Consider the following 17,017-nt stretch of genomic DNA (forward strand, 5'->3'; position numbering starts at 1 on the left):
GAATCAACCTGCCTGACTTCAGACTATACTACAAAGCCACAGTCATCAAGACAGTATGGTACTGGCACAAAGACAGAAGTATAGATCAATGGAACAGAATAGAAAGCCCAGAGATAAATCCACGAACTTATGGACACCTTATCTTTGACAAGGGAGGCAAGGATATACAATGGAAAAAAGACAACCTCTTTAACAAGTGGTGCTGGGAAAGCTGGTCAAACACTTGTAAAAGAATGAAACTAGAACACTTTCTAACACCATACACAAAAATAAACTCAAAATGGATTAAAGATCTAAATGTAAGACCAGAAACTATAAAACTCCTAGAGGAGAACATAGGCAAAACACTCTCTGACATAAACCACAGCAAGATCCTCTATGACCCACCTCCCAGAATATTGGAAATAAAAGCAAAACTAAACAAATGGGACCTAATGAAACTTAGAAGCTTTTGCACTACAAAGGAAACTATAAGTAAGGTGAAAAGACAGCCCTCAGATTGGGAGAAAATAATAGCAAATGAAGAAACAGACAAAGGATTAATCTCAAAAATATACAAGCAACTCCTACAGCTCAATTCCAGAAAAATAAAAGACCCAATCAAAAATTGGGCCAAAGAACTAAACAGACATTTCTCCAAAGAAGACATACAGATGGCTAACAAACACATGAAAAGATGTTCAACCTCACTCATTATTAGAGAAATGCAAATCAAAACCACAATGAGGTACCATTACACGCCAGTCAGGATGGCTGCTATCCAAAAGTCTACAAGCAATAAATGCTGGAGAGGGTGTGGAGAAAAGGGAACCCTCTTACACTGTTGGTGGGAATGCAAACTAGTACAGCCGCTATGGAGAACAGTGTAGAGATTTCTTAAAAAACTGGAAATAGAACTGCCATATGACCCAGCAATCCCACTTCTGGGCATACACACTGAGGAAACCAGATCTGAAAGAGACACGTGCACCCCAATGTTCATCGCAGCACTGTTTATAATAGCCAGGACATGGAAGCAACCTAGATGCCCATCAGCAGATGAATGGATAAGGAAGCTGTGGTACATATACACCATGGAATATTACTCAGCCATTAAAAAGAATTCATTTCAACCAGTTCTAATGAGATGGATGAAACTGGAGCCCATTATACAGAGTGAAGTAAGCCAGAAAGATAAAGATCATTACAGCATACTAACACATATATATGGAATTTAGAAAGATGGTAACGACAACCCTATATGCAAAACAGAAAAAGAGACACAGAAGTACAGAACAGACTTTTGAACTCTGTGGGAGAAGGTGAGGGTGGGATGTTGCGAAAGAACAGCATGTATATTATCCATGGTGAAACAGATCACCAGCCCAGGTGGGATGCATGAGACAAGTGCTCGGGCCTGGTACACTGGGAAGACCCAGAGGAATCGGGTGGAGAGGGAGGTGGGAGGGGGGATCGGGATGGGGAATACGTGTAAATCTATTGCTGATTCATGTCACTGTATGACAAAACCCACTGAAAAAATAAAAAAATTAAAAAATAAATAAAATAAAGTTCATTTTTAATATTATAAACTTGTGAAGCACTGATTATTAGTAATATTAGTAATTAAAATTGCCTTGAAAATAATAGTGTTTGATTTTTTAAACATATTGCACAATATTAAATGATTTTTTAAAACTTTCTATTTGAATTAATTATAGATTCACAAGAAATTGCAGAGAAGTATAGGAATGTTCTCTGCACCCTTCTTCACCCTTCTTACCTGGTCCTAATATCTTGCCTAACTATAGTACACTAACAAAACCAGAAAACTGACATTGATATAATTTACATAGCTTATTTGTATTTCACTAGTTATACTTGTGCTCATTTGTGTGTGTGTGTGTGTGTGTGTGTAGCTCTGCAATTTTATCATGTGTGTAGCTTCACATAACCACTGTCGCAATCAATATATTTAACATACCATCACCACAAGGCTACCTCATACTACCTCTTCATAACTCCCACCACCTCTCCTCATCCCTGAAACTCCTAGCAATCAATAATTTTTATCTATCTTTCTAAAGATGTTATATCACAAACGTTACATAAATGTAAATGCAGTCATATAGTATTTTTCCATTTTTCTTAAAATTTTATTTTATTTGGAGGCTAATTACTTTACAGTATTGTGGTGGTTTTTGCCACACACTCACATGAATTAGCCATGGGTGTACATGTGTTCCCCATCCTGACCCTCCCTCCCACTTCCCTTCCCATCCCATCTCTCAGGGCACCAGCCCTGAGCACCCTGCCTCATGCATCGAACCTGGAGTATTTTTCCGTTTTGTTTTCTTTTTTTCTATCAGTCTAATTTCCCTGAGGTTCATCCAAATTCTGTGCTGTAAAATATAACACATAAAAGTGCATCAAATGCATAAAATGCATAAAAGTAGCATCACTAGTGTAGCCTGCCTAAAACTAACATTGTAACTTTGAGAAACATTAATTAAACACAGGAATAGTAACTTTCCATACCATTTTAGAATTCAGAGAAGTCTTCTAGGGAATAATTTAGATCCAGATTTCTTTAAAAATGTTATTGCGAAATTATTTCCCTTTCTCTAACTATACCTCCTTATAACAAGATGATCTATATTCAAAATAATGTCTCATCACTGTTTCAGAATAACCACAACTCTTAAGTATGTAAGTACATTGTAAAGGATTTCAGTTGCGATGATGACTTAAATCAGAAAACCGTGCATCTTTCTGTTCACTGTCTTTACTTTTTTAATGTATTGCTTCTATAAAGGAATGTTTTAAGTTCTACATGACTGAATTGCAAATTAAATTTTTAATATAACTTGTTTATAGGATGTCAGAGTTGCCTCTATGAATTTTCACTGTGAGGCTTAATAGATTTAAAGAATGTATAGAATCCTGAATGGTTCACTTATTACAGCTGCTAAATTTTTTAAAAAATAAAACTAGCAGACATATATTTCAGGAATTTGACCTTCTTATTAAATCACAGACTTTGTTTACATGCTGTTATGGAAAAGGTTTTACTTTCCATTTGTTCAAAGTCATTCTTTAAAGAAGAAATTAGTCATCAAGTCATAAGAAAACTAACAGCAGGAAAAGTTGAACTGATTGATTATAATCTTCTGGTAATGTGACTTCAACAATTTAGCTACTGATTTGTTTTAAAATACTTTTCTTCTATGTGTTCAATTTTATAAAATAGTCTGTTACAAGAGTACCCATGCACAGTACATTGACTTTCTTCTACAGTTAGCCTTAGTATGTTTTCAGAATTAGAGAATGCAATTTAAAAATACTGATCATCATTTCATTACTACTTTGAGATATTTTTTTGAACAGAAATAACTAAGTTTCACCCATGTCTTGACATTTTCAGCCATTCTGCCCAAACATTTTCTCCAAGCCTGATATCTACTTGAATGTATCAAAGGCATCTCAAAATTATGCCTACTTAGAAAATGATTTCTCCTTCAAAAAAAAAAACTATATAGATGCAAATTTTCACATAAAAACATTGTTCACATCTACGATTTATAACTATTCTAAACTTGGAAACTACAGATATTTAAGTGGATGGTTGGATTACATTACATCAATATAATTATTTTATTCTGTCACTTAAATTATTTTGAGACTTAATGTCATGGAAAAATACTCATAGTAATAGAAAAGGCAAGTATAAAATGGAGTGTGAGTTATAATGCCAGTTGTATGTATGCATATGAGAAATACTTAGTTCCCTTGTAATATTCTGGAAGAAAATAATACCAGTCATTATATTTGTGTGATTAAAGTATTGGTTATCTTAATTTTCCCAGACAGTCTACAGTGAACACAGGGCTCTTCCATTTGGAGTACCTGTATTTTGGGAGAAAATGGATACAAGTTTTATGTATGGCTGATTCCCTTCACTGTTCATCTGAAACTATCACAACACTGTTTTTTAATTGACTATACCCAAATACAAAAAAAATGTATAAAATATAAATTTTGTCCTCATCCTTAACTTCAAAATTTTTAAATGTGGCCTATTGTTTCAGTCAACTTATACTTTTTGTGTTGCAGTAACAAATAACTTCTAAATCTGAATTGACTTATAGTAACAAAATTTATTTCTTCATCAGAAATATGATATGATCCATCTATATCATGGATTAGCTGCAGTGAATCTCTTCCTTCTTATTCTGCGAATAGGCTGGAGAAACAGCCCCACCTCAGACATACCGCTCTTGTGGCAAAGGGAAAAGAGAGGTGGCAGAACCAGTCAGTGGCTCTTAGAGCATCTGTTCAAAAATGACACAATCACTTCCAGTCATATTTTATTTGCCAAAGCAAGTCATTGGCCAAGCCTCATGTCTTTGGGACATGAAATGTAATCCTCTGGCAGAGAGAGGCCTGGTAGTATCTGGCTCAGTAGAAAGAGACATGACAATTTGATCAAATAATATAGTCTACCATACCTATGCCATATCTGCTTCTCTGGAACTCTTTAAATAAGTACAGAATTATCAGGCATTCCATGGAAAGGTATGTAGGTTCTACAGCTCTAGGGTGAGGGCTGGGTATCCATTCACACAGTGATGATAAAAGGCATACCCTTGAGCTGTGTTTTTATAACTTGCCTATCCATATTCAGTAGCCCTGAAAAGTATACATCACAAGAAAGGTATATATTTGTCTTTCATTCATTAAGACTATGTAATTTTGTTTATAATAGCATTTGCTTATTTGAACTGTGGTCCTATTGTATTAGAATTTGTGTGAGTTTTTATTATAATAGATACCACTAAGTAACACTCCAGAAAGGTCATCTTGCAAATTTGTCAACTCTTGATATTAATCATCTTCCTAATTTTTGTCATTTCACTGGAACATAACATCTTATTTTATTATAATTCCATGTTTATTATCCATTTAAATTTTCATTTTTTCTTTTTCTTTGAGTTACCTATTATCCTTTCTTTTAGCTTGTGTTAGTTTCTTTGTAGGTTTCACAATAAGTTGGCTTCTGTCTTTGAAACTAATCATCAGTGTCTCTTCATTGTCAGAATTAGTGGATTAATTCTGATTATTTAACATGCTTGACTTTTTCCCTCCATCTTGAATCTATTCCATTCTTTACCTTTCATAAAAGAAATTGCTCCTGATTTTCTTTTTCTTAGGCTACTTTTACTTTGATAGCTTTCTTTCTTATACCGCTATCAATTTGCCCCTCTTCACAATATGTATCTTTTTTCTTGGTGGCCTTCTCCATGATCATTGTTTTGATTTCTATTGGTTAGCAAATTATAGACACTTCTAATACTGCTGTTGTTTGTGCCTATATTCACTGTTGAAGGTAATACTGAAATTCTTTTAGAGGTTAGTGAAAATAAAGATGTAATTTTTCCCCATATAAGTTCACCAGATCCCTGAATTCTTTGCAGCCTCATGAGTCAGTCTGTGGACCCCAGGATAAGTACCTACAAGACTGACATTTTCTACTACTTACTGATCAGTGCACCTACATGACTCATATCATTGCCATCATCAACATTATTATGTTTGTTTGAATGCCATCTATGTACTAGATTAAATACTATGTGCTTTTCATATAGCATCTCCTAAGTCCTCCTTCCCTGGTGCTCAGCTAGTAAAGAATCCACCTGCAATGCAGGAGACCCTGGTTCAATTCCTGGATTGGGAAGATCCCCTGGAGAAGGAATAGACTACCCATTCCAGTGTTCTGGCCTGGAGCATTCCATGGACTGTATAGTCCGTGGGGTTGCAAAGAGTCAGACACAACTGAGCGACTTTGACTTTTCAGTCCTCCTGACAGTCCTGTTATCTCAGTTCTAGAGATACAGCAATATTCGGCTGAAGATTAGGTTTGCCTAAGATCATAAAGCTGTGGAAACTGAATTCAAACTTAGGGTTTCCTGATGCTAGAGTCTATATTCTTAATTATTATGCTATATTGTTTTCTCTTTACCCACTTATTTCTTTACCACCCACCCCCAAATTCACTTCCCTGCTGGGTAGTGCCATTTTCCACTGAAACCAACGAAGTTAGAATCACCCTAGACCTTTCCTTTCCTATTAATGCAGTCCATCACCAAGTTTCTCAGCTTATTCTCCTGAACATTTCTTAAACTATCTCCTAATTATTCTCTATACTTCCACTTTTGTTTTCCTTTTAATCCACACCATACCCCAAATAAACTCTCATACAGAAGTCTGATTTTCTACTTCCCTGTTTAAAGTCCCTTAGTAACTATACATTATCCAGAAGATAATATTCCATTCCTTAGCATGTCACAAAAGTTCCTTACATAAATGATCCCATATAACCTCTTTTCTTACAACTTTCACGATTGTGCTTTAGTTATACTTTGAAGACCTCCTAACCCCGTACCTCCACACCTGCTATTCTCTCCATCCAGAATCTCTTCTCTTCCTATGTACTTGACAAGCTTATTTTTAAGCTCCAGACTCAGTTCAAGTATGAACTCTGTGAAACGTTACTAAATCCCTGTTCCCAGTTATGTTGTTGTTGGAACCCTGTGGACTTTAGCCCTCTGGTCTCCTGTGTACACAGGATTCCTCAGGCAAGAGTATTGGAGTGGGCTACCATTTCCTTCTCCAGGGGATCTGATCTTCCTGACCCAAGGATCAAACCCACATATCCTACATCTCCTGCATCGGCAGGCGGATTCTTTACCATTGAACCACCAGGGAAGATGCCTCACTCCAACTTATGCTAGGTTCATTATCTCTTGAGTTTTAGATATCTCAACTATAAACTACTGTTAGTAACATATACCTTACAGGAGCTGTTGGAAGGAATTTTTAAAATAATAAATGTAAATTCAAATGCAGTGACTTCACATAATAGACACTCAAATACTGGGACTTCTGTGTTCCGTCTTATATATGTTCCTATGTTCCTCCTATATCCCTGTGAATAATTAGGTTATAATAGTACGTCTGCCTCTCATCCTGAACTTTGAGATCTTCAAGATTGGATACTTGGTTTCCTTTGTATGCTTAATGTCTACTTCATCTGCTAATACAGATTTATTATTCTACAGATATTTTTTAAAGAATATAATAAATCGTATGACTCAACAGTAAATAACTAGTTAAGTAAAATGGAGTAAATTGTTCATATCAGTGATTCCTGTTTGTTTATTTCCTCTCTTTAGTGGTGATGAGTTCCTCAACTTTCTTCTGAAATTAAACAAACAGTGTGGCCATTTAATAACAGCTGTACAGAACATTATTACCGAGTTGCCTGTAAATTCTCACAAGGTATTCTACAAAAATTATTAAGTGAAGACAAGTATAAATGCAAATAACATTACAGATAAGTTAATGATAATTCAGTAAATAATAATGATCCAGTAAAACTGTATCTTCTACAAAATCACATAAGACCTAAATAAGTCAATTTATTTAATATTACTTCTTTTTATATGAAATAATTGAAAAGCTAATGTTCCAGCCCTCAAGAAAAGAAATGAGTCAGACCAAAAATTAAACTGATTTGTGTACTGAACTCATCATTTGTTCTTAAAGGGAATTTAATTGTTTAAAATATAAAGTGACAGGAGACCCAAGTGAAAGTTGAAACAAAACAGTGTGTTGAGTGTTATTAAAAATCATATCAATATAAGGATTTTTTAATGAAAGAAATTTTAAATAGAGAAAGTGTAAGTGACCCGTTAAAGCAAACTTGTTTTGTTTTTTTCATGTGATTTAATTTTAGCTATTTGTATGTAATCAAAAATATTTAATGCATTTGTTTTCCAATGATTTTTGTATAATACTGACATGGAAATCATGTCATTCTTCAAACCTTCATGACTTTATTTATTCACCATAAATATTATTACTAATATTAGTTTCCATAGTTACATATACATGTATTTAATAAATGCATTCAGGAAACTGATTCAATTATTTGTATAAAATTACTCAGTTCTTTTGGTGTCAGGATTTACCCTGATTAAAAAAATGCTTTCAGTTATATAATTTAATGTTTCATAGTATTGTATAACTTTTGTGGATATAAAGTTGTGAAAAGTTGTTTCCTATTGTTTAAAATGTAACTTTTGAAACTATTAACAGATAGTACTAGAATGGGCTTCTCCCCGGAATTTTACTTCTGTTTGTGAAGAACTTGTTAGTAATGTTGAAGATTTGAGTGAAGAGGTCTGCAAACTAAAAGACTTAATTCAGAAGGTATCTATTTAAAATTTAAAAGGGGGAAAATTATTTACAGCACAGTATGTTAGACAATGAGGGCTCCCATGATGGCTCAGATGGTAAAGAATGCCTACAGTGCAGAAGACCTGGGTTTGATCCCTGAGTGGGGAAGATCCCTTGGAGGAGAGCATGGCAACCCACTCCAGTATTCTCTCCTGGAGAATCCCCGTGAACAGAGGAGCCTGGCGGGCTACTGTCCATGGGGTTGCAAAGAGTCAGACACCACTGAGCGACTAAGCACATGTTAGACAGTGAAGCAATTCTGACAAGAGCAACTTAAGTTCTCACTAGACAGATGGGGAAAGGACCGTTTCCAAAGAAAGAAATTTACATAGGAAAGACACTTTGTTGGTCACTAATGAAATGCATACTGAAAGAATAATGATATATCATTTTCATCCTATAAATTAGCAGGGAATGTATTACCCTACTCATTACTGGTTATAGTTCACCAAACTAATATTTTCTTTTTTTTTTTTTTATTTTATTACATAAATTTTATTTTATACATAAGATCTCTATTTTATTACATAAATTCACATATTTTTTTTTATTATTATTATTATTTTTTTTTCCAGTGGGTTTTGTCATACATGTATGACAAACTAATATTTTCATGTAAGACTGATGTTAAAACAGCTTTCAAGAACAGCTTAGCTGGATGTGGCAAGGACTGTAAAAATGCTTTTATCTTTCAATAATACTAGTCTAATGATTCCAAAATTGTTTGTACTGGAAGTGTAGTATACTGTGAAAATGATTTAATAAATTATGGTATGGCCATTTGTCATAATGGTATGCAGCCAGTTGAAAAATATAATGAAAAGCAAATATCAACTTGTTAAAGGCAAAATGTTGTATTTCTAATTTTTATTTATGTGTAAATATAAAAAAATTACCAAAAATTAAACGTTCATTAGCTCTGTTAATGAGATAGGGTTGTAGATGAAATATTCCTTCTATTTTCTAGACTTTTTATAATACTGGGTTGGCAAAAAAACTTGTTCCATATGATGTTTTTCCATATGATGTAACTGAAAAACCCACACGGATTTTTTTGCCAACCCAGTATCTTTTAAATTTAACTTTTTAAAAGAGTGTGGGCTTTTTTTGGTTCTTGTTTCTGTACTCATGTAGAAGTATATATCTTGGTTTAAGGACAGGTGATTTTCCCCATGTTTAAGAAAATTGAGTATAACAATATCTAAGCTGGTAAAATAGATAACTGTTGAAGGTAGATAATAAAGGAAAACACTCACTTTACTAAAGAACTCACTTTGAGTTCTCTAAGTCTAATAAATATATTTGGTATCTAAAAAGTTGTTGTGAAATATTTGATGTGAACATAAGATTATGCATTAAATTTTAATAGTTTCATCCCATAATCATTTAATATTTTCATTAATATTTTATTCAAAAAGGTTATTTTCCTCAAAATAACTTTATACATATTCCAGATAATTTGTCATTCTAGCTATTAACATATGTTCAGTCAAAAGGAGTCTAGTTAAAAATTGAAGCACATTCTGCAAAATTATAGGAGAATAAAGACATGTAAAATAGGGCAAATGAAAAATATAGTTCAAAGTTTTTGTAGACAATAACTCCTGCCCAGAGAAAGTCATCTTAGAAGTTGTGTTATCTCTGACATTATTCATTCAACAAACTTGATTGCCTGTTGTATGTCGGGCAACTGTGCTACACATTACTTTTCTAATCATGCTCTCTACTTCAACTTTTGTGTTTCTTTAATCCACTCCACTCCCCAAATAAACTTTCTCATGCAAAAATATGATTTTATACTTTCTGAACTTGATGACAACATGAAAATTATAGCACTATTCATCTTCACTATATCCATCATCCAGAAAAATTGAAGAGAAATGGTATTGATTTTACTTATTAGCATGGTGTTTTTCATGGGGTCCAAGGGAAGTTTGGAAGGATTTATGTAAAACTTTCTGCAAAGCATCAACTTTTCATGTTTAGTGTAAGATATTCCCTAAGACATCTTTGTCTCAGGATTGGTAATTATTTGATTTCTCCAAGATGAACTAAAAACATTTGGAGGGAGAGTAAATAGAGGAGTAAGATGAAATTAGAGAGAGATCCAATTTTTCCTGAAGGGATGAAAAAGTTACTGCTTTCAAGTGTAACTCTGATTCTAAAACACAAACAATTGAGTCAGGTACAATAATGTTTATTTTAATAATGTATACCTATAGAGAGCTTTTTCAGCTTTCTTTAGCTAAATGGAAGGTCTTTTTTCTTTGGTCTTTTCTACATTGAATCTATACATTTCTATATAAGGACTAGCCTTGAAAACATATTTATTGGTTCCTAATAACAATAGATATAATTCTTTGGGCAGGAAAGTCTTAATTCTGCAGCAAGCTAGTGCTTGTTGTTTTTTTTTGAATTAGTCTTAAAAAAGCAATAATCACCAAAGTAAGATTTTATTTAAAAAACTGTGAGGACTTCCAGGTTTGGGAGTATGCTATCATGCCTGTCAAACTTACAATATTTTAAGAGTTTACCAATAATAACAAAGGATTTTTTTTAAAAAAAGAAACATATGAGCTATCATAGATAAGTATATGGAGGTAACAGAGAGAGGGTGGGAGAGGTCAAGGCCAGACTCACACCACATCATTCTCTTTCAAACCAACACACGGACAGGCTCTTGTCAGAAAGGGTCATTCTAAGTAATTGGTTAATAAAAGGAATGACTGTCTCAGGATTCAGTAAATGGAGCATCAGTGTCAAAAAGGAATCTGTTGCTGAATGAAGCCATTTGGAAGCTAGACCAAGAATACAGTATTAATGAGATTGGCACTGAAGTCCATCTTCTACTATAAATTTAAAATTAATTTTGCAGGGTTCTTTAATTAAATATTTACACTGTAGATTTGAGAAGTAGTTATTTTTTCTAAGGTTCAAAGTATTTATGTCACCACTCCGGCACAGGATGTTACCAGTAAATATCACTCTATAAATGTGCCTGATTCTTTTTATCTTTTAAGGATCTTCTGGTTTCTGCTTGTTCTCCCTCTTCTGCCTCTCCCCCAACAACTAAACTATCTTCTCCTCACCGCCCTCCCCCCCCATCACACACACACTCAAGATGAGGGGACTTCTTTAGCAAGAAAGTTCTAATATGGGGATTTAGAAACTGACTGAGTTGTGTAATTTCATTGCTGGAAAGTGCTGAAAGAACCACTGAAATTTTCGTTAACATTTGTTCCTGCAACTGTATTTAAATAAAGAGTTATACTTCTAGCATTAGCATCGAACCTTCTAGTTTTTGTTGAACTTCATGTATTGTAGGTATTCTATAAGAATGGTTTGCTTTTTTTGTAAAAAATCAGTTGATATTTAATACAGAAGGAAAAAAAAATTTAAACAGAAGGAAAAAAAAACTTCCTTAAAGGTAGAAACTTTGACATTAAAGGAACTTTATCTCCTGACATAAAAATGTGATTTTAAAATGTAGTCATCTGTAGAAGCATTTATTTTTCATATAAAACTAATAATCTCCTATAATCGGATCCTGGCTGAAGGAAAGACTATCTTTTAAGACTTTAAATCTTCCGCGTGAATCTTGCATTTAGGTTACATCTAAATCAAGTGAATTAACATGGATATTTTGATACTTTTTAAATCAAAGATATTTTTATTTTCAGTGTACTGTACATTAACTCTTCTTTTTTCCATGCTAAACATTAGTTACAAAATGAACGAGAAAATGATCCAACTCATATACCGTTAATGGAAGAAGTATCTACATGGAATAGTAGAATTTTGAAGAGGACAGCTATTACAGTATGCGGATTTGGGTTTCTTCTTTTCATCTGCAAGCTAACTTTTCAGAGAAAATAACCCTAATATTTGTTTTGAATAACTTATGTGTTCTTTATTTAAATTACCTAAAAATGTTGCTTTTAACTATTTGTCACACTGTAACTACATTCTTTGCCAGAACTCTGTAGGAAGAATTATGATAGTGTAGAGCAGGATGGTCTTCTGTTTGTCAGTTTGAATTGAAAATATAACTTGTTAAATTTTTATGTTCATTTTGATCAAGCAGTAAATTATAAGTGATTTTTAAGTTTAATCCTATCCTATGACTGTAAATCACATTCAAAATAAAAGTTTTATCTAATATTCTTTGACATTTAAAAAAGTATGTTCGTTTGTTACAGTGAATCTACAGAATGTGTAAAGTGTTCATAAACAGTAGCTTTCTCTTAGTCTGTGTCTTCCCTTTCTGTTATTATGTAGTAAGGACTTTCTTATTTAGTTTTTTTAGTTATATATCATTATGTAGAAATTATTAATTTGAGAATATTTTAGAGAATGCAGAGTATAGATAAAATGTGAAAATTTTTAATCATTTATTAAAAACAGGAAAAATATTTTAAATGTAAATTTTAAAAAGCAGAAAATTTAGAGAGTAGTGTGGAAAGCCCAAAGCACATTAGAATTTTTTATGTAGTGTACTTTTGGGAACATATGTACTGCGTGTAACATTCTTGGGGATGGTATGAAAGTGAATGGCATTTGGCATATAATTTCTCATACCAATCTAAAGAAGTAATGCATGATTTCTTTATGAGTTTTTTTTTTCAAAATCAAAAATAATATTCAGATTATAAAAGTGAAAAGGCAGGCCTAATTTAGCAGAAGTATAGTAGTTAAATCTAGCTTTATTTAGTACCATACTTAGATGCAGTTTATACACAGTTATTGAAAGGTAAACATCAAACAAAGAAGAAGAAAATTGTGGAAAAGAACAGCATGAGGAATATTATTAGTAGCACTAGTAGCTTTTGGTTATACCAAAGCAGCAAGGTTTGAGTCATTTTTTTTTTTCTGAGAATTACTCAACCATACATTTTTGGAAGGAATTGGTGTCTGACATTTTAACCTAAGTGCCACAGCAAGACTTTTTTTTTCTGATATCCCTCATTTAAATTTAAGGCTTCAAGTCTTAGAACTAAAGTAGAGAATGGATAATAGGTACTTCTTTTAACATAGATCATGTTTCACTACCAGCCCAGTGCTCAGGCAAACAGAGGTGTTTAATAAATGTTAGTTTTAGTTTCCTTTAAAAAAAAGAAAAAACCTGTAGGAAAGTGACAGACATACTACCTGTTTATTTACAGTATCTCTTACATCAGTTCATCTTTAAAGACCATCAGTTGGCTGGATGCATTGCTAAATTTTTTCCCTAACCAAACCAAACTATGCATCTCTTAAATAGTAAGACAAACTATGAAAATGCAGATTGATAAAATATTTGCTTTCCATAAGGATATATAGCACAATTCCTTAAAATATTGATGTTTTAGTAGTAGCGGTGGTAATAATAATCTGTCCCAGTATATGTCAAATATAATTAGCCATTCAGGGAAAAGAAGTACTGTAAAGTCCATTGTATCTGCATTTTCTGAGTATTTTCATTCCCTTGACAAATATGGTATAATTTTCAAATTACAGACTGAGAATAAGTAGGGCAGCATTTGTTGTGATTAGTTAAATTGTTTCTTCCTGGGTAAAATAAACTTTTTCTCCTGGTTTAAAATTAGTTATTTTATCTTGTGTTTAAGTCCCTTTTTACTCTGATTATTTGACTTAATTACAGTGCTTCACTATGAGGGAGGCAGGGTATAACTTCTGGAATATTCATTCTTTTATAAGATAGCTCAGTAAAAATCATTTATCTTCCTTTTATAGAACAAACTCAGTGGAGAACCTTCCTAAAACCACAGACAGAAGTGGTGTAAACCTAATTTTAATTCTATGTACTTGAAAAAAATAAAACTTTATTTTTTATTAATTGGTAATTAGTTAGGATCAGAAAATGTTCCTGTACCTTTGGAATAAACTTTGAAGCTCAAATAACTCATTATAAGCACTGGTTAGAATGCAGGTATCTTTCAAAAAAAAAGTATGCTTGCTTGCCACTCTCCTCCAGCACCATACTTAGGGCCCTCCAGCAGTTCTATTCCACGTCCCTGGTATATTCACTCACCTTTTTATTTCTCAATCAGACTTCTAAGACCTCTTTCTCTTGATCTCATTCTTAAATAATGGCCTTGCTTCTTAATGTCCTGGGAAACAGAATCAGTTAAAGAGGAACTTCCACATTGGGTTTCCTTTAGTTATGTCAGCAAATTCTTTTTGTAAAGGACCAGATACTAAATATTTTAGCTTTTGCAGGCCATATGGTCTGTGTCACAGCTTTTTAACATCGCCACTGTAGTGCATTGTAGACAATACATAAATTAATAGATGTGGCTGTGCTACAATAAAACTTTACAAATACAGGTGATTTCCTGGAATTAGCCCACCAAGCTATTGATTGCCAACCTCAGTCTAATGTCATACAGTTACAAATATGAATTAAAAATAAAAATAATATCAAGCCTGACAATCTGCCTTTTGATTGAATTATTTACTCACATTCAGTGTTACTGGTTTATTATTAGAATATTAGAAATATCTGTTATTTTAATTTTTTATATATTAAAAAATTAATGATTTTTCACATTTTTGAGTTATTTTTTCAGTTTCTCTAGGGCTTACCATATACATTTTAACCTACAAGAATCTACTTCTGATTTACACTAACTTAATTTCAGTGAGATACGGAAACATTCTTGTAGAGCTCTATTTCATTGTCTTCCATTTTTACACTGTTATTGTTATGCATATTACATCTACATATATCATAAACCCAACAATATAGTGTTTAATTATCGTTTTGTGTAATTCTGTGTCTAGTGAAGAAACAGAAAAGAAGACCATCAAGTTTACAGAATGTGTCATTAACTTTCTTTCTTCTGGTTCTCTTCATTTGTTCCTGTGGGTTCAAGCTGCCATCTGGTGTTACTTGCTTACTCCACCACAGCTCTGCGCACCCACCTCCTTTGTGCTACTGCTGTCACACATAGTACATTGCTTTAAGTTACAAACCCAGTGGTACAGTTATGTACATATTTCTTCAAACAACTGCTTTTTAAATCATAAAGGAGAAGAAGGATATTGTCTTTTATAATTGTATAATTACCTTTACTACTGCATTTTGTTTTTTCTTAAAGATTTAGATTCCTGTTTGAGTTTACTTGTTTTCACTCTGAAGAACTTTATTTAGTATTTCTTATAAGGTGGATTGCTAGCAGTTCTCTTTTAAGTTTTGCCTTTATTTTTAAAAGAAAGTTTTTCTAGATACAAGATTCTAGGCTGCCAGGGATTTTTTTTCTTTTAGAACTTTGAATATGCTGTCTCACTGCTTTCTAGTTTTCATCGTTTTTTAAAATGATAAGTCAGCTTTTGAACTTTGGGGGCTTCCTTGTATAAGTTTTCAAGATTTCCTCTTTGTCTTTTAGCATTCTTACTATGATATGCATGTGTTTGAGTTTCTTTATTTATACAACTTGGGGGGAGTTCATTGAGCTTTGATGTGTAATGTTTTTCATCAAATTTGGGAAATGTTCAGCCGTGATTTCTTTGAATGTTTTTTCTATTTCTTTTTCTTTCTTCTCAGTCTCTGGTATTCCCATTGCACCTATATTGGTGGATCCAAAAGTATCCAACATTTTTTTCTGTTTCTCTTCATTCTTTTTTCTGTCTCTTCAGGTTGCATAATGTTCATCCATTTATCTTCACTGATTCTTTTTATAGTTCAAGTCGACTGTTTAGTTACTATAATTTTTATTACAATTATTGTGCTTTTTAAATTTCATAATTTGTTTGGTTCTTTTTTTATGATTTCTGCCTCTTTATTGACATTCTCTATGATGAAACATTTTCTTCATACCTTCCTTTAGTTCTTTAAACATATTTATAGTGGCATCTTTGAAAGTATTTATTAAAAATAACATCTGGCCCCTCTCGGTTTCTGTTGCCTCCTCTTTTTTCCTATGTATGGGTCACACTTGCCCATTTCTTTGCATGTCTCATAATTTTTTGTTAAAGACTGGCTATTTTGGAAAGGGATTTCTCTCTCCCTCCCCACAAGGAGCTGCTGTTGTTGCTCTTTGCTTTTTTGTTTAGTGACTTGGCTGGTCTATTTTACTGAAACCTGCTTCCCCCACAGTGTGGAGCCCCTGATGTCACTTTTCAGAGAGTGCAGTCTTAGGCATGTACACACTCACCCTGGTATGGCAGTGGTTTTAGCAGGTCTCTTTTTGACTGTCTCTTTTTCTAATCTCTCTAACAGGCTGGCTGCCTCATTTGGTATCACACCCAGCGCTTGCTTTGCTGTGCTGTGTGGAGTCGCTCAGCCGTATTGCACTCTGCAACCCTCTGTATAACCCACTCGGTTATAACCCTCCAGGCTCCTCTGTCCATGATGATTCTCCAGGCAAGAATACTGGAGTGGGTTGTCATGCTCTCTGCCAGGACACCCAGCCCTTAGGTTCCACCAATTACTGGTCGATTGCTTGATTGTTTTTGACATGCCCTGGGGCATGCATTGCTCAGCAGTCTGATAGAATTACATTTGGATGGGATAGTTTTTGAGGCCAGCTTTTGAGGCATATTCTGACCAGGGCACAGTCCTTCTCGGCTGTCTCTCCCTGGTTCTCCGGTGAACTAGTTGGCCTACAGTTTAGCTTGTTGCTCCTAATTAAGAGGAAATGTTTTCTTCAAGAGTGCCATTGGGCTTGATTTTCTCCACATTCTCTTTCAAATGAAGTCAGTTCCTTTGGGGAGAAGAATGAAACTCTCCTTTCATATG

General features: G+C 33.6%; 1 protein-coding gene across 1 annotated transcript in view; it reads left to right on the forward strand.

Moving 5' to 3' along the window:
* The window catches only part of ASZ1 (ankyrin repeat, SAM and basic leucine zipper domain containing 1), a 71,815-nt gene extending 59,662 nt beyond the window's left edge, over positions 1-12,153 (forward strand). Inside the window, exons 11-13 of the mRNA XM_061165299.1 lie at positions 7,212-7,317; positions 8,137-8,250; positions 12,001-12,153. Of these exons, the coding sequence (XP_061021282.1) occupies positions 7,212-7,317; positions 8,137-8,250; positions 12,001-12,153 (373 nt within the window). The remainder of the gene's footprint in view (positions 1-7,211; positions 7,318-8,136; positions 8,251-12,000) is intronic.
* The last annotated feature ends 4,864 nt before the right edge of the window (positions 12,154-17,017 follow it).

The sequence above is a fragment of the Dama dama genome, chromosome 18, assembly GCF_033118175.1.
Source record: "Dama dama isolate Ldn47 chromosome 18, ASM3311817v1, whole genome shotgun sequence".
Taxonomy (NCBI): Eukaryota; Metazoa; Chordata; class Mammalia; order Artiodactyla; family Cervidae; genus Dama; species Dama dama.